At 46.8% G+C, this 18,743-nt stretch overlaps 1 protein-coding gene across 1 annotated transcript in view; it reads left to right on the top strand.

Moving 5' to 3' along the window:
- Positions 1-9,330: 9,330 nt before the first annotated feature.
- gnas (GNAS complex locus) overlaps positions 9,331-18,743 on the top strand; it is a 74,633-nt gene continuing 65,220 nt past the window's right edge. Inside the window, exon 1 of the mRNA XM_064305074.1 lies at positions 9,331-9,974. Within this exon, the coding sequence (XP_064161144.1) occupies positions 9,713-9,974 (262 nt within the window). The 5' untranslated portion in view covers positions 9,331-9,712. The remainder of the gene's footprint in view (positions 9,975-18,743) is intronic.

The raw sequence follows: 18,743 nt of genomic DNA, 5'->3' as shown, positions 1-18,743 counted from the left end.
ACCGCGACCGTGACCGCGCACTGTCAGCGCCTCAACGCCTCAGCGCTCTGACAGCGCACACATCCTGCTGTCGCTTCGCCAGCCCACAGCGCCCACGGCAACGCACCAGAGGACCGCTTCATTCACATTCACAGAGCCAGCCAATCAGATGCACTACAGGGCCAGCCAATCAGACGCACTACAGGGCCAGGGCCAGGGCCAGCCAATCAGACGCACTACAGGGCCAGCCAATCAGACGCACTACATGGCCAGCCAATCAGACACACTACAGGGCCAAGGCCAGCCAATCAGACGCACTACAGGGCCAGCCAATCAGACGCGCTACATGGCCAGCCAATCAGACACACTACAGGGCCAAGGCCAGCCAATCAGACGCACTACAGGGCCAGCCAATCAGACGCACTACAGGGCCAAGGCCAGCCGGTCAGATGCACTACAGGGCCAGCCAATCAGACACACTACAGGCCCAGCCAATCAGACGCACTACAGGGCCAGCCAATCAGACGCACTACAGGGCCAAGGCCAGCCAATCAGAAGCACTACAGGGCCAGCCGGTCAGACGCACTACAGGGCCAGCCAGTCAGACGCACTACAGGGCCAGGCAATCAGATGCACTACAGAGCCAGCCAGTCAGACGCGCTACAGGGCCAGCCGGTCAGACGCACTACAGGGCCAGCCAATCAGACGCACTACAAGGCCAGCCAATCAGATGCACTACAGGGTCAGCCAGTCAGACGCACTACAGGACCAGCCAGTCAGACGCACTACAAGGCCAGCCAATCAGACGCGCTACAGGGCCAACCGGTCAGATGCACTACAGGGCCAACCGGTCAGATGCACTACAGGGCCAGCCGGCCAGATGCACTACAGGACCAGCCAATCAGACGCGCTACAGGGCCAAGTCGGTCAGACGCACTACAGGGCCAGCTGGTCAGGCGCACTACAGGGCCAGCCAATCAGACGCACTACAGGGCCAGCCGGTCAGATGCACTACAGGGCCAGCCAATCAGACGCACTACAGGGCCAGCCAATCAGATGCACTCCAGGGCCAGCCGGTCAGACGCACTACAGGGCCAGCCAATCAGACGCACTACAGGGCCAGCCAATCAGACGGGCTACAGGGCCAGGGCCAGCCAATCAGACTCACTGCAGGACCAGCCGGTCAGACGCACTGCAGGGCCAGGCAATCAGACGCACTACAGGGCCAGCCAATCAGACGCACTACAGGGCCAGCCACTCAGACCACTACAGGGCCAGGGCCAGCCAATCAGACGCAGTACAGGGCCAGCCAATCAGACACACTACAGGGTCAGCCAGTCAGACGCACTACAGGGTCAGCCAATCAGATGCACTACAGGACCAGCCAGTCAGACGCACTACAGGGCCAGCCAATCAGACGCGCTACAGGGCCAAGTCGGTCAGACGCACTACAGGGCCAGCTGGTCAGGCGCACTACAGGGCCAGCCAATCAGACGCACTACAGGGCCAGCCGGTCAGATGCACTACAGGGCCAGCCAATCAGACGCACTACAGGGCCAGCCAATCAGACGCACTCCAGGGCCAGCCGGTCAGACGCACTACAGGGCCAGCCAATCAGACGCACTACAGGGCCAGCCAATCAGACGGGCTACAGGGCCAGGGCCAGCCAATCAGACTCACTGCAGGACCAGCCGGTCAGACGCACTGCAGGGCCAGGCAATCAGACGCACTACAGGGCCAGCCAATCAGACGCACTACAGGGCCAGCCAGTCAGACACACTACAGGGCCAGGGCCAGCCAATCAGACGCAGTACAGGGCCAGCCAATCAGACACACTACAGGGTCAGCCAGTCAGACGCACTACAGGGTCAGCCAATCAGATGCACTACAGGACCAGCCAGTCAGACGCACTACAGGGCCAGCCAATCAGACGCGCTACATGGCCAGCCAATCAGACACACTACAGGGCCAAGGCCAGCCAATCAGACGCACTACAGGGCCAGCCAATCAGACGCGCTACATGGCCAGCCAATCAGACACACTACAGGGCCAAGGCCAGCCAATCAGACGCACTACAGGGCCAAGGCCAGCCGGTCAGATGCACTACAGGGCCAGCCAATCAGACGCACTACAGGCCCAGCCAATCAGACGCACTACAGGGCCAGCCAATCAGACGCACTACAGGGCCAGCCAATCAGACACACTACAGGGCCAGCCGGTCAGACGCACTACAGGGCCAGCCAATCAGACGCACTACAGGGCCAGCCAATCAGACGCACTACAGAGCCAGCCAGTCAGACGCACTACAGGGCCAGCCGGTCAGACGCACTACAAGGCCAGCCAATCAGATGCACTACAGGGTCAGCCAGTCAGACGCACTACAGGGCCAGCCAGTCAGACGCACTACAAGGCCAGCCAATCAGACGCGCTACAGGGCCAAGTCGGTCAGACGCACTACAGGGCCAGCTGGTCAGATGCACTACAGGACCAGCCAATCAGACGCGCTACAGGGCCAAGTCGGTCAGACGCACTACAGGGCCAGCTGGTCAGGCGCACTACAGGGCCAGCCAATCAGACGCACTACAGGGCCAGCCGGTCAGATGCACTACAGGGCCAGCCAATCAGATGCACTACAGGACCAACCAATCAGACGCACTACAGGGCCAAGTCGGTCAGACGCACTACAGGGCCAGCTGGTCAGATGCACTACAGGGCCAGCTGGTCAGATGCACTAAAGGGCCAGGGCCAGCCAATCAGACACGCTACATGGCCAGCAAGAGGCCAGGCTGCTTTTTTCAGTTCAGACACCTCAATAGTTTTCAAATGAAAATATAAAAACTCACTACATGAAACCTAGAACACGTTTGAGCTCAGTAGTCCAGGGGTATGGGAGGATATGTGTATCTGGATTCAATGCCAACTTCTGGAATTAATTATTTAACCGGCACTATTATTTAAGTGATCAGTCATTTAAGCTGCAGTAAATGTATTGATCAGCCCATGGCCAGCAGCTGGTAGCTGTTCCCGTGTCCTTAAATGAAACGTCCTCCTGTGGTCTCATTTAGGAGGGAGCCAGCGTTGGTGTACGGGGCTAATTGGGGCTAATTAGCCTGGGGGAACCGGTAGAAGCAGTAAGCCTGCATACACACCAGCCCTTGGGGAAGGCCTCTTGATCATTATTTTGATGGTGCAGACATGTGTGCAGAGACCTGAGCAGTCATTACACTGGATAACTGCTCTGTTTAGGCAGCTGGTAGCTGGAACAGCCAAACCGCAGGTGTTCGTCGAACTCCAGGAGTCGCTCTTACGGAGAGGCGAGGAACGTGTCCCTGTTCTTTAACCTGATTCGCTCCGCTCTCTGAACATTCCGGCTCCTCCCACCACACCTCTGTTCTATGCGTTCACTCCTTCTCTGCCTTTTGTTTCATTGCCTACTTCTGACATTCTGTGAGCGTGGGAGGACGCAGAAAACAAGAGGTTTGGAGAGGTGCCGAGGACGATAAACAAGTGGCATGCACCGAAGGAATACACTGCCCACAGCCATCCTCCCTTCCTTTCTTTCTCTCCCTCTCCCTCCCTCCCAGGCCCAGCTTATCCCACGTTATGGGCAAATGTACAGTCCTGTGCTGAGTTGGTATTCCTGTAGGACAGGGCGGCCCAACCCTGCTCCTGGAGATCTACTGTTCCGGTGGACATTTGGCACACTTGATTCTAGTAATTAGCAGCTCATGTTTAGATGTTTAGATGTTAGATGTTTAGCTGAAGTGAAAACCAACAGGATGGTAGATCTCCAGGACCAGGGTTGGGCAGCCCTGCTGTATAGGAACTGTGGAAAAGAAAAACAATTCTTTCCAGGGCAGCAGATAGCAGTGTAGCTGCTATCTTGGCTTGGACCCTATTTCACAATGCAGGATTACTGAGTTAGCTAGACAACTGCACTGATTAAAAACCCAACACCCCCCAAATCTGGAACAAGGACTGAAGTAAAAAGTGCTGTTCTGGGTTTTACTCAGCGCAGCTATCCAGGTAGCTAACTCAGTAATCCTGCTTTGTGACGTACCCCCCTAGGTCTCCCTTGAAGAAGTAAAAGAACAAACGGCCAAGGTCACACAGAAGTGAGAGGGGCGGGGTTCTCAGGGGTCACACAAAGGTCAGCCCACAGGGGCTCTACAGCAGGCAATGGACCAGCCAGCTCAAGAAGAAATTAATACTGCCTGTCAGGAGTTTGGGTTGAGGCCAGACCTGATTGGACAACGCAATCCCATGTGTTCCTTATTCATTTTCAATCTCCATGTTGTCATGGTAACATCTAGATAAATGGCAGGAAATAAAATCAATAAATGTTTCCAGGTGCCACCTGTCCTGATTCTTCATGAACAACCCTGATTGGCCATCAAGAAAGGTTGTTCAACCCCCGAGCCAATCAGAGAGCCGGGGGAGCAGTTATGTTCATGGTTACTTAGGCTGAATTTCTCCTACCTGTTAAATGCTTCATAAACATACAAACACAATCCCTTGAGTGATTGAAAGATAAATACTCACCCAATTCTCTCGTGAATCAATCTGTGGATTTTACACAATATTAAAACAAACTCTTGTCTGTTTTATATTTAAACATTTCAGGTAAGCTCAACTGAAATTATTCCATTCCACTGCCACCTATCTAAATTTCTCATATAGTTGATCATAAGGGCGTGGGTGTGGAATATGATAAATTAACTCTTGAACAAGTAAGCAATCTATGAGGAACAGGAAAAGAGGTCTGTCTTTGCAGCTTAGACTACAGATATACAGATAATGGATCTTTCAGAATAAGAAACAGATGAATTGATGAAAAAAGAGAAGAATGAAATCTGCAGGACTTCATGACCTCCGAGAGGTCGGTCAGCTGTATATTTAGAAAGCTGCATAAATGTTTGCGCAGACCATGTCGTATTTCTTTTTTTTTTTGTTTTAGGTGACGGAACAGCATGCAGGAAGTGAAAAGGTTTTGCGCTACTGTGCTGTAGCTAGCCATTGCCCACTTCGCTCCGGGCAATCACGCTTCCTCGCTGATGTGCAGCACATGGATAAAAGAACGGGGAAAATTCAATTACATAACAGAACAAAACGGGGTAGCACAATCTTGCCATTGTGTAAGTTTCTGCTTTTAGTCATTCCCCACCTCTCTCACATTTCAGTGGCTGGGAGTGCATGAATGATTGGGCATTTTCCAAGTGTGTCATAGGACCCAAACTGTCCGGTTCATCTGCACATATACCTCTTTTAAAAAGGCAGTGGTTCATGACCAAATGTAGTTGGGGTTTCTTTGGTTAATTGATGCATTGTGATGGTGTTGATATTGGGGTTAAATTGTTCTTTACAGTGTTAAAATCGTTCTTTGCAATGTTAAAAACACGTACGGTGATTTGAAACGATTAAAAACAAAAGCAGTGGCAGAACAAAGTGTTTCTTAATGACGTCAGGGAGTTCAATACTGAGCCACACAACTGGAAAACTATGCCCAAAATAAAAATTGGGTAGAACAAGATGTCCCTCACTACAGCACCATCTAATGGTACAACGGAATATTAACAGTTCTTATGAATTTGAACTTCTGATGACTACTTCCATTAGTAGACTGTTACAGTTTGTACCCGGAAGTAAGTTTGCATTTTTGAGCCGTGGGTTCCCTCGTCAGATTTCTAATGCATTTTCCCATTGGGATTTCATTTTCAGCCGAAAATAAGGTATTTTCGTATTGAACGTAAGCCTAAGAGAGCTTCGCATTTTGTTCTACGAGAAAGTTGTTACGCGCTTTTAAAAAGTAAGTTGCTAACAAGTTGATAAATTGAAACTACAACGGTTGTCGCGTGCAGGCGGGCTAGTATGGAAACTGGAGTGACGGTTGCCAGAATGCGACCGTTGTTGTAGTTTCAATATAGCGCCTTGTGATCAACTTACTTTTTAAAAGCACATAACGCCTTCGACATTTACGGCTGAGATATTAATGGGTGTAATTTGTCTCTTAGAACAAAACGTAAAACTGCCTTTGCCATACGTTAACCGCAGACCTTATTTTTGGCAGAAAACGGGAAATCCCTATGCGAAAAAAGCATTCGAAATCTGCCAAGGGAACCCATGATGGAAGAAATGTCCGGGGCTCCGGGTTGGCCTACAAAAAGACGTAACACTCTATTTGCGGATCACACGTGGATTTATCAAGTCCATATGTCATGCAGCAGGACAAGTAACAGTAATAGGTCTGAAATATGATATTGAATATAATATGAGTTTGTTGTCTACATGCAACTATTTCCTTATGCCAACAGGCACTTGTTTCCCTGACTCACTGCTTCTCGAACTTGTTCTCGGGGGACCCCTGTGGATGCTGGTTTTTGTTCTCGGGGGACCCCTGTGGATGCTGGTTTTCGGTCCAGGGGACCCTCTGTCTATAGCCGCGTTTCCACCGCAGGAACTATACCCCGGAACTAGGAACCTTTTGAGGAACTCAGTGCGTTTCCACCGCAGGAACTAGGGTCTAAATTTAGTTCTGGGGGCTTTGTTTTACCCCCAAAACGTTCCTGCTCGGGGGGTAGTACTTTCCGAAAGTACAGGAACCTTTTGGGTGGAGCTTGCAGCGCTGAACATTTCTGATTGGTCGAGTACTCGTAGCATTTGTGTTGTATTTATTTTCCGCCATTACCCGCCATGTTTGAAAATATGCAGCGGCAAACCAATTTATTTTCATAATAACAAATCAAACTTGTATGTTATGCGGCGCAGTAGCCTACTTTTGGTTATAGCCTGTCAACGTCTTGGAATTATAACGTGTGCTCTTCTGTTCTTTTCTTGCTTTAGTATTCGTTTTATAAAATGCTAAGCATTCGTGCTGGGACAGCATATTACGTAGGCTACCAAAACATTCAAACGGATTAATTCGGTTGCTGAATATTTTCTTCCGGATTTTCTTTGTTAGCCCGTTGTAATTGACTCAAAACGTTTGATACAGTTATGTGAGGTATGCGGTAGTTCTGCATAATTAACATTGGTGATACAGTACAAGCAAACTGGAAATCACCTTCCGCACTTTTTATCCGGGTAAAATAACAGGTTAATTCTAGTAATCTTCCCTTTAGCTTTTTCAGACTGCCGTAATTTTACTCAATTTTACTGCCATTTTTCAATTCCACGAAAAGACCAGGAAGACTATGGACTCATTTATGGTGCATGGTTCGCATCTGGAGGGCACACTTCGCTGCTCGGCTAGCAGTAACTTCGAAGGAAAGCAAACGGTGGCTGTACCACTACTAATTTACATTTTCACGCAAGTCCGAGTTTTCGTTCTATTCTTGTCATTTTGCGATTAGCCTATATGGAATTGACGACGAGAAAGTAATAAAACAGCAAATTGTTCACAACGTGTGCATGTTTTCTGCTGTTAATGAATGTGTTTGAGAGGATATATGAAAATCAATAAATACAAAAGTAACCATATATAGTCATTGTTGGTAACCCGTTGTATATAAGTGGAATAAACCCCTCCGGGCTGTCCCGGTTATTAGAAAATAATGTAGGCTACTTCGGTGGTAGTATGGGGATACAGAAGAAATCATATGACAGATGGACCGACGACAACGTCAGTGGGCTAATTTGCCTAATCTTCGCGGTACTTTAGACCCCGGTGGAAACGCAGACAACCATTGGCTGAAGGAACCTTTTAGTTCCTGGTAAAGTAGTTCCTGGGACTGAAAGTTCCGGGTAATTTTGGTGGAAACGCGGCTTATGCTGGTTTTTGGTCCAGGGGACCCCTGTGCATGCTGGATTTCATTCCTGGGGGATCCCTGTGTATGCTGGTTTTCAGTCCAGGGAACCCTCTGTCTATGCTGGTTTTCGATCCAGGGGACCCCGTGTATGCTGGTTTTCATTCCTGGGGTACCTCTGTGTATGCTGGTTTTCAGTCCTGGGGACCCTCTGTGGATGCTGGTTTTTGTTCCTGGGGGACCCCTGTGCATGCTGGATTTCATTCCTGGGGTACCTCTGTGTATTCTGGTTCTCATTCCTGGGGTACCCCTGTGTATGCTGGTTTTCAGTCCTGGGGCCCCCTGTGTATGCTGGTTTTCATTCCTGGGGACCCCTGTGTATGCTGGTTTTCAGTCTAGGGGTACGCCTGTGTATGCTGGTTTTCATTCCTGGGGTACCCCTGTGTATGCTGATTTTCATTCCTGGGGGACCCTCTGTGTATGCTGGTTTCCTAGCCACAATTGCAATCCCAAAAGTCTTACAATCTTTTTCTTTGTTAGACACTTATGATGTTTTTGGGGAATATTTCCCCTCTTAAACCATGTTACATCAGAAAAATCTATGCACACCATATTCACATTGTTGAGATATGTCGTTAAATTATTACATAAAAGCCGATATAAAATGTAATTAAAGACTGAGGTGAATCAATTGGTTGCTAATCAGTGAAAGTGTGGACATCAAGCCACTAAAACCAACCATTTGGATAATAATGAAGAATTTGAAGACAATGCAAATGATAACAATCCAAATCTGCATTTTGACAATAAAATGATAAAATATTAAATAACTTATGTTAGAACATGTTCAACAACTTTAACTGGTGAAACCCATGCTAAACAGAGTTGAAAGCACCGTGCTGAGATATGGACCCAGTGAAACATAATGTTCCTTTTGTTCATATCATGTGTGATGAAAGCATTGATTACAAGATCCAGCTACTGGGTTTCTCAGATTTGTTTCAAAGGCACCAGTTTTGTCTATTTTGTCTAGTCCACCATATGCAGAGATTGCAATAACCCTTGCTTGCAAGGATACAAATCAACATGTTTCATTGGTACACAGTACTTATTGATGTATGTGTAATATTAACTTTAAGTATTAACTTTAAGTCTCCCAGCAACAGAACAGTTTTCCTTTTAGTCACAATCTAAAAGGAAACATATTCCCCAACGATTTTGCATTTATCACAGGTTTTACACAAAGCGTTTAAAAAAAACATATTTTTTAACTGCCGGTACAGTTTTCAATATCTACCACCACAAACTAGGCCTACTGTGCTACTTGCTCAACTTTTGCATTGATGGTCTGTACATCTTTTACACCTGACTGGCACGACTCACACAGGCCTAACGGCAACTGGTGGACATTTTGACCATTAAAATGGAAGACAGATAAAGCAAATACACATTAGCAAGGGACGATTTTCGCTTAGGAAAAATTAAATTCTCATTTTTAGCGGTTAACAAAGTATAGGCTACTGTGCGTCCATGCGCAGCTCGTCGCACGCATTTGGCGGAAGACAGCAGGCCCCTTTTCTCTCGGTTATAAATTATGGTTCACGTTTCCTGATCACGTGACGGCAAAGCGTGGTTCTCTGTTTTTTTTCTCCCTGTTGCACAGAAAAAAAGAGAAATTACCCGGAGAAAAGGGCAAGGCAACTAGGAAGAGGTGTAAATTGTGGCCGAAAAGCGAGGGGGAAAACGCGTGAAGTGCACCGTTTATTATGTAGCTTTTCCTCGACAAACGGAAGCTGGAACAGCAGAGAGTGGTGCGGAGAGAGACCTTGAGGACGGGAGCGAGGTGAAACGTATAACGGCTTTTATTTGTCAGTGTTGTAAACGCACCAGCCTGACCTAACCGGATCGTCATCATAATGGTGTTTTTCCCCTCCGCGAGTATACATTCGGCATTTGAATAAATAGCGGTTTTCTACAGCTGGCCCTACGCGATGGGGATGTGTCACAGTCTTAGATCTAGGTTAATAGGACCCCAGTCCGCGATAACCTACACCGGGCGAACGGGTGGCAGCGCCGGTGTCGATGGGGAAACTGGACAGATGGACTATACCACCGACCCGCAACTGCGGGATCGGCTGAGGGTAGAAGAGAAAGCCCGGATCAAAGCGGAGAATAAGCGGAGTCGGAACATCGACAAGACCCTTAAAGCCGAGAAAAGAGAGTATAAGCAAACGCACAGACTGCTGCTGTTAGGTAAGTGGCGTTAGCTAACCTTATAGCAAACTGGCAATTAATCGATGTGTGTTTGCAGTAAGTTAGCTAACGACGTGTTAGCTAGTTACCAGCCAACAGCAAAAATAACCCGTAATCTGCTTTTAAAGAGGTGCTGAGAAATGTCTTGTTTAAGGCAGGCAAGGTAGATTACCAACTTGCTCCATGACGTGTATTTGTGTAAATAATACCGCTGTGTTGATTACTGTAAGTTAGCAAGCTAGTCGCTATATGACTTTGTGGCCAGTATTGTTCTGCAAAAGCTTTCTGGCTAATTACAACCTTTGGTGGGATCATAAAAGTGTCAGTTTAATTCTTAAGGGATTAAAGTTTAGCTAACAGGTCCATTGTTGGTAGGGTGACCAAATTCCCTGGAGGATATAATGCAATTTGAACCTGTAATAATGGCAATTACAGTGGGAAAACTCTTTGAAATACGGCAAATCTGCTCTGAATAAGCCGGGACCCGCGAAAAGGGGCTGGCGTGCGGGACTGTCCCGCGGAAAACGGGACGTCTGCGCACCCTTGGTCGCCTGCTAACAGTGCGCTAAATCGGAAAAGTAAAATAAAGTGGACCGGAAAGGTGTGTGTAGTCCATGGCTGCCATGACCTCGTACTGGTCTACAATAAGCGTGAAACTACAGCTGGATTTTATCGGGAGGAGGGGGGCCGACGCTGACTATACCTAATTTATTTGACCGCCTATCAACTTTGTTCGTTTCAAGATGATTACATGACAAACATTGCCAATAACTAGTAAACTTTCCGCGGGAGCTTGCAGCACATTTTCAACCTTTTAATGAACAGCTCTATTTGTTGTTTATACTTGTTAAATTGTAGGCTACTGCTCTATTTTTTAGTATTCCTTGACATGTCTGTGCTTAAGGGGAAAACCATGACCGTCACGAACCAATTCAGATTTGGCTTTTTTTAGTGGTATGCTGTCTTGGGTTGTCAGTCGGCATGGAAGTGTGTCCGCACCTAGTTTACAGGGGAAATTTCCACTCGGTCACCAAAGTTCGTGTTTTCGAGCTGTCATCCGAGTTGTGATTTGCGCCAGTGAAGTCGTGTAGTGTAAATAATACCAGTCTCTCTGGTGGTAGTGGACCTGCCGTATAGTTCCCCTCACGGCTGCAGAGTTCCTGTAATACAGTGGAAAGCTACTCAAATATACGACTGCACTGTAGCCTACTATAGAACTAGGTACAACATGGGACAAATGTGACCGTACCTGATAATCAAACTGATGTTAGTTTCGCAGCTGATCTGATGTTATTTTCTGGGGATCCCAAAGTGTGGATCAGAAGAGCACTTCTGCAAATGTTGCTGCTGCTTCATGTCTGAAATAGGAACTTTTTAGAAGGGTCTTACTGAAATAATCTACCTGGAAAGTATCATTTTTTAGGTTCAGTTAAATGTTGTTTCCTTGTATATTTAACTTTTTTGCCCAGATAAGTACTCTTTTTCCATTTGCAGTGATGACCTATAGGATCGAAATAAGTATGGAGCTGAAGCAATTGTGTACCCAATCATGGGGCAGGGAGGGGGTCAGAGGTCAAGAGCCAGTTTTTTTTGGTCCCAATCAGGTCCAAGATTTTGAACAATATGTCCTAAACCATGATGAAACTAATCCGGTTGAGGTCACAGTGGTCGCTAGGTCAATCCATAAATAAACAGTTTTAAACAACAAATATTAACTAACTGTTGTTGTCCAGATACCAGTTGTGCAAACTTTTTGAACAAGCTATCATACATGCCCCTGACACTTGAATGGCTATATAGAATTTCATAGTGTTGTGTCACATACACTTGGGCTAGGCTAACAGCCTCGGGTGGACTGCAGCATGCTATCCCCTCAAACTGCATGGATTTGCTGAGGGAACCTGTACAATATGATTTACTGCCACAAGCCTCAGGCTTGTCCTGTGGTCAGAGAATAGGGTACAGGCCTACCCAATAGCACGCTACGGTGGGTTGCCTGTGTGGGACAGGTAGCCTCGCACCTGTACCTTGGCTTTAGGCAGCACTATGAGGGGGCTCAGTCAGCTGACGGTCGGACCGGTGGCCCCACACCGTTCCTAACGCTGGTTCAGCTGCCCCACGTGACCACCGGCAGCTAGATGTACAGCTATACTCCATTTCTTTCTTAGAGCGTATGACAGGGGGACTGTGCTGAGAGAGGTTACGGATGGTGCTTCAGCACGTTGTAGCTACAACATAAGCTGTGTAAATGATCTGTGATATATTGCACTAAAATGCCTTGCTTTGTAGTTTACACAGAGATGGCAAACCGCTTTGCTGTGTGTATATAAGTGACACTTTTTTTAGTGGGCTGCTCTGCTGCTCTTTGGTCATCATGTTATTCTTAGCAGTATATCATATATCATATACAGTATATCATACAGGATATCAGCAGTATTTTCATGTGACGTTGACCTGTCAGACTATACCAGGCTGTTTCAGCTTTACTTCTGTGTTGCACCATAGAGTTCCATGTAGGCTAGCTTTCACCCAACCCCTCTGCAAGTCCCTCAGCTTTCCTTGAAGAAGAACATGTCAGCACGTCATAGGCAAGCATTTGTACTTCTTGGATGAGCCAACGTCTGTAGTTTGATACTTAAATTATTTTAGGGGGGTTGTGGGGGAATGCTCAGCTCTGTAGGCCAGATATAGCTAGTACTGTAGGGCAGAGTTTCCCAACCTTTCTCCTTCCACAGTACACTTTCCAAATTTGCAAAATATCATGGCGCACCACTCTCAAAAACCAGATGTCGATGTGACGTGTCACCAGTTAGGCCTCAATGTTCTTCCGGGGTTTTAATTAAGCAAATGAGCGCTTTGATGACATTTATTTTGGCTTTTGTGGGTTAGAATTTGTACATTTCAATTCTTAAACTTCAGTTGAACTTTTAAAGTGTTTTTGAAAGGCTTGTTCCCGCGGCACGCCTGAGGGCACGGCGGTGGGGAAGCGCTGCCCTGTAGCGCTTCCTGCGACGCTGGGCCTGGCGTTCGGCCCGACCCCGGCCGAAGGAATGGCGCAGTAGGAAGTTCACCGGCGATCGGAAGGCGTGGCCGATTGCACACGCCTCTGGACACAGAGGAGCTCGTGTGCTGCCTCAGTGTATGGGGCTCCGGGGGGGGGGGCTGCTGCTCTTATTGGCTGTACAGATTCATAATGAAACCTGGAGCGGGAGATATGTGTGAAATAGCCGCAGGTAATTCAGGTAGCGTCACTGCATGCCATTTCACCCTTCGTTCACACACGAGTTTGGCTTCTTGTAAAATACACATTTCCTGGAATTTAAGAAAAAGTGATGTGAAAGTGTAGCTCTTTGCTTTATAAAAAGAAACATTGTCACTTTTTGCCCCTTTGCCTTTCCTTAACACTGGCCGTCTGGAAGCGCCCAAACTGAAACTGTGTCACACGAGGAGGTTTAAATTTCCCGTCTTTATGGAAGAGGTCTGCTTCTTAAAGTTTTATTAACAAGTTACGCAAGGGAAGGGAGGTTCACAGACACAAACTAACTGTGGGGCTTCTGTGACCAAAATACATCAGTCATGAGGGCTTTCAGTTTAAAAACATGGGAGAAAAAACAGGTTTGGTCAATCTGTATGGTGTGTGTGTGTGTGTGTGTGTGTGTGTGTGGTGTGTGTGCACATGTGTATGAGTTTGTGTGCGCGTGTGTGTGTGCATGCGTGTGAGTACGTGTACGCATGCGTGTGAGTGCGTGTGCGCATTCGCGTGTGTTTGCATGCGTGTGTGCCCATGTGTATGTGTCTGTGTGTGTGTGTATGTGTCTGTGTGTGTGTGTGTGCATGTGTGTGTGTGTTGGGGGAGTGGTGGAAGGTTTTTCTGCAGTCTTACATTTTCTCGATTTGCCCAGTGTTTCACCTTCTTTTCATCTGAGATTCTAAAGCCTGCTCAGATAGGCTGTCTCTCATCGTATTGGTCCTCACAAGTGTGTTTAACTCTGAAAACAGCCAGGGTGGTCTGCTAGCATCCCTGACACTTTCCGGGAAATTCCGTATTTTAGACGTTCAACAAAAAGGAATGGAATGCATGGGATTTTTTTGGGGGGAAACAGGGCCAGGAATACTGGTACATAAATGGCTCTCCCACTTGGTGGACAGAGTGATATTTGTCATAGTCTTCGAATGAAAGGCTCATCTAGCTGAGATCGAGGTTGGAATGCAGTTGATGTTAGGCTTGTTTGCTTGCCACATATAAAATTTTAACATTGTTTGATCATGTAAGAAAAACATGAGTTGTGAACTACCAAGTTAGCTACAGTACTACCAAGCGGGACCAAGTTGTGTTGATCTTTAGCCTTGTTGATTACATAACAGATGTGCTCATGTGATTCTGCCGTGCTGTTAAACATGGCTGCTCTCAACTTCTTTGCTCAAAAATGGAACCTTTTGTGTGTATGATGTGAAATTGATATGTGTCTATGATGTGTTTCATTGAAGGATTTATGAGCTGAAAGCACTTGTGAACTATGGAATGGGATCTGTGTTCCAATAATTTCTAACCAAAAAATTATCTTTTTCAAATTACTTCTGACCTTCAGAAATGTGTTGAATAAGAGCTAAATCTTAGATTCAAACATGGACATGATATGAAATGATATCTCTGGCCTTGTTGTGTACAGAACCAGAACATGTGACGGTAAGCATTCATTAACTTTGGTATTGAAAAAGTATTGAAAGGTATTGATAGTCCTTTGGTTATAAAATAAAGTACCATAGCATCAAACCTAACATATACCATCACCAAGGGTTACTGAACCCCCACCCCAACCTGAGACCTGGCCAAAAAAAGTTTAAGCATTTTAGTTTTTTTGACAAAATACAGGTGTCTTGGGTGGCTAAAGCACATCATATTTGAAAATATTAGCCTAAATGTTTATTGAATGTCCTTTCTAGTGTCGGTTTCAGCATAGTAGAATATATGGTTTGTGAGATCAAGACCAGTGACTCATGTACCCTAAAGGGGACAAAAAAACAATTGCTGAGTCTTGTACATTCCACCCACCGGTCCTAGCACTCCTAAATAACACTGGTTGCATTAACCACGCTATATTTCCCCCTAGCAAGCTAGCAGTGCCCTGTAGTTCAGCAAAGCGAGCAAATCCAAACCTTGTGCCTTCTTAACAAAACCAGGAATTAAAAATGTGAGGTGGGGATTTGGTAAAATAGATGGATACGGTTTGGAACTTGGAAACAATGGAACTTAAAATGTGTGAGCTAATAACCTTTCATTAATAACTGCTCTGATCTGCTGTATTCACACAATCTAACTGATCTGCAATTACATTTTGTAGGCTATATGTAATCTAGCTACAAGCTCCTGTTGCCTGGGAGTTTAAAAAAAGCTTCCGGAACTTTGTGCTTTTGAAAAATGGTCAGGTTGAGAATGAGAGCGAACGTAGTAGTATCGCTAATTAGGACCATTTTTTTTAAAATTCAGAGTGACTCCTGTGATTGGCGAGTTGGTGGGAGGAGGAGGCGGGCGCAGGTTTGACCACCACATCCTCTCTGCAAGGCAGGCAGTGCAAAGCAGAGGAAAATGATCCGTGTCAGTAAATAAGGCAATACTAAAACTGTTTCATTTATTGGTATAACAGACGATGCACATTTTGCTGTTGCATCACCTTATCATAAATGAGGTCTTTCTGGATGGATGAAGGGCTATTCTGGATGGTTGTGAAACTTTTGTTCACTTTTGTTCCATTTTGGCTGCATGAAGCCTGTGGCCTCCTCAGAGCGCCAGGGAACTCCCCTTTCTAGATGCTCTTTTATAGAGGTAGCATCAGGGATCGAGACAAATGTTTCTGTGGTCAGCTGCAACGAAAATAGGCTTGTGGCTATATATTTCTAATATAGGAAGAGATCACTTTTGCTTTGCATTTCATTGGCGTCTGACAGCCCTGACAGCCTTGACCAGACTTGTGACATCCCTCACTAGGTGTGTCAAGATTAAAAATAGCTTGATGTTAGATGTGCCCTACATCTGGCCTAGGGTAAGGCTTGCGTTACTAAAATGGCCGACCCATGGAAAGGTCCATCTTTAGGAGGGGAGCCCTCATGGTGAGGCTTCTGTTGCTAAAATGGCTGAGCCTTGAAAAGGTCCATCTTTAGGAAGGGAGGCATCTGGAATTATTCAGGTTACTGTGACTGATCTAATGTTTGTTACTTCTGGCTAGAGCTGAGTTGAAATCTGCATTGAGTCTTAAATTGTAGGCTATGCCAGGCTGCTTGTGGTCTCCTTGGCTAAGAGCCTTCCCTTGCTTGTGACCTCATTGGTCAATGGGGCAATTGAATTTCTGATCTTTCAGTTAAATAAAAGCAAACCTGATTAATTTTAATTTCTACAATTGGCTACAGTTGGTATCAGTATATTTTCCAACCAGGTTATAATGTCCTCAGGTTGGGGAAACTGGACAGTGGGAACACCTCACCTTTTATGTTGGTGACTGCATGCAATCTCACTGTGATCGAGAGACATTCCTGCTCTTTCCCAATCAATTTTGTCGTTAAAATCAGGGCAGTAGATTCCTGAAGTATTTCTAATTATAATGAAATTTAATATATATATAATTATGATTAAAGGCTAATAAGAGTCCTTGGTCATTGTCAGCTCTCCTCTTCAACATGCTGGTTTGCAGTGGAATGTAGGTCCAGGGACTGGGGTGGCTATTGCTGAAGCTTGATTCTGTGGTCAGTTAACCATTTCTGGTAAATTTGGGGGAATGCTTTAGATCATTGCCCTACTGAAAAATCCAACCATGACCCAGTTTTAGCCTCCTTGTAGAGGCAGCCAGATTTTGGCCTAAAATCTCTTGGTACATTGCAGAGTTTATGATGCCATGTGTCCTAACAAGGTTCCCAGTTCCTTTAAAAGCAAGACCAGCCGCACAACATCACAGATCCACAACTGTACTTCACAGTGGGGACTATGTTCTTTTCTATATTACAGTCTCTATTTCTGCTCTTTTTTGGTCTTTGCCGATAGTACCAATCACAGTTACAAAATATGTCCAACAATCCATCCATTATCTGTACCCGCTTATCCTGGTCAGGGTCGCAGGGGGTGCTGGAGCCTATCCCAGCATGTATTGGGTGAGAGGCAGGAATACACCCTGGACAGGTTGCCAATCTATCGCAGGGCAAGGGACAGTTATATCTCATTCAATGGCATTGTTGTAATATAGGCTAGTTCTGTTTAAAAAAAACAAAAAAAAACAAATTATGGAGACTTGGAGATGGTGAATTTTGCCTCATAGTTGTTGTTTGATTTGAAAATACAAATTTGATTAGTACAGAGGAAAAAACTACCGATTTGACACAACTGTTCCGATACTTTTGTGTTTAATTTTGTATACATGTACAGTTTTCTGTATATATGTGTTGGGGGGGGGGGGGCTTTCAGAAAAAAAACTGTTATGTACTTCAGATCTTCTGGATGTTATCTGTCCCAACTTGGCTTCGCCAAAACTTTCACCAATGACTTGGGTGCGTTTAAAATTGTCGATTTCAAGCTTGTCCGGTTCTGAATCCAACCCTATTTAATAATGGCATTGTACACAAAGCACGGCAGTGTCCGTAATGCATTTCCCTGCTGTTACTGTTTGAAGGGAATCTGAACTGACCAATTGAGTGAAAATGCGCATGAAATTATTTCACGGCCCTCACAAGTGGTCCTTTGTGCCGGCCGATGGCAGTAGCCTGGTGGGCCGCGGGCCGTGTCCCGGCTGAGGGGCGTGTCCCAGCTGAGGGGCGGTGTCCCTGCTGAGTGGAGGTGTCCCTGCTGAGGGGCGGTGTCCCTGCTGAGTGGAGGTGTCCCTGCTGAGGGGGGGTGTCCCTGCTGAGGGGCGGTGTCCCTGCTGAGGGGGGGTGTCCCTGCTGAGTGGAGGTGTCCCTGCTGAGGGGCGTGTCCCTGCTGAAGGGTGGTGTCCCAGCTGAGGGAGGGTGTCCCAGCTGAGGGGAGGTGTCCCAGCTGAGGGGTGGTGTCCCAGCTGAGGGGCGTGTCCCGGCTGAGTGGAGGTGTCCCAGCTGAGGGGTGGTGTCCCTGCTGGGGGGGGGTGTCCCTGCTGGGGGGGGGTGTCCCTGCTGGGGGGGGTGTCCCTGCTGAGGGGAGGTGTCCCGGCTGAGGGGAGGTTTCCCGGCTGAGGGGAGGTGTCCCGGCTGAGGGGAGGTGTCCCTGCTGAGGGGCGGTGGCGGGGGCACAAAGCATTTCTCCTCTGCTTCACAAGCCTTCAGGACCGCTGCCAGATCCCTTTCACTTCGGCGTGTTTTAGAGTTTTTTTTTTAGACTTCGGTTCACTTCCAGAAAGAATATGAAAATATAAGGACCTATCCCTGTTGCCGATTCTCTAAAACTTGTTGAAAGTGGGAGCACTTTGGCACAGCTGAGGTTACCACGGACACAGTTTCACAGGTTTCACAGACACAGGTGCCCCTCCCACAGCCTCAGCTGTTAGACCTGAGTCCTCAGGCCGTCATTTTTACGCATGTCCAGTGTGTCTTTGTGTAGAATTTCTCCATGTTTGCTTGTGGCTGGTGAGAACTGGCTCACCCTCCTAACTGGAAACTTTAACAGGCCGCGGTTTCCAGCTCAGTGGATTCTCATTGGACGCTCCCGCCAGTGGCCTTTCATTCCAATAATGCAGGAGTTACCCAGTCCCTCTAATTGGCTACCAACAACGCAAGCTGTCCTTTGTAGTTGTGTGAAACACCCACAATCCCGCA

The sequence above is a fragment of the Anguilla rostrata genome, chromosome 13, assembly GCF_018555375.3.
Source record: "Anguilla rostrata isolate EN2019 chromosome 13, ASM1855537v3, whole genome shotgun sequence".
NCBI lineage: Eukaryota > Metazoa > Chordata > Actinopteri > Anguilliformes > Anguillidae > Anguilla > Anguilla rostrata.
This window is presented reverse-complemented; position numbering and strand designations above follow the sequence as displayed.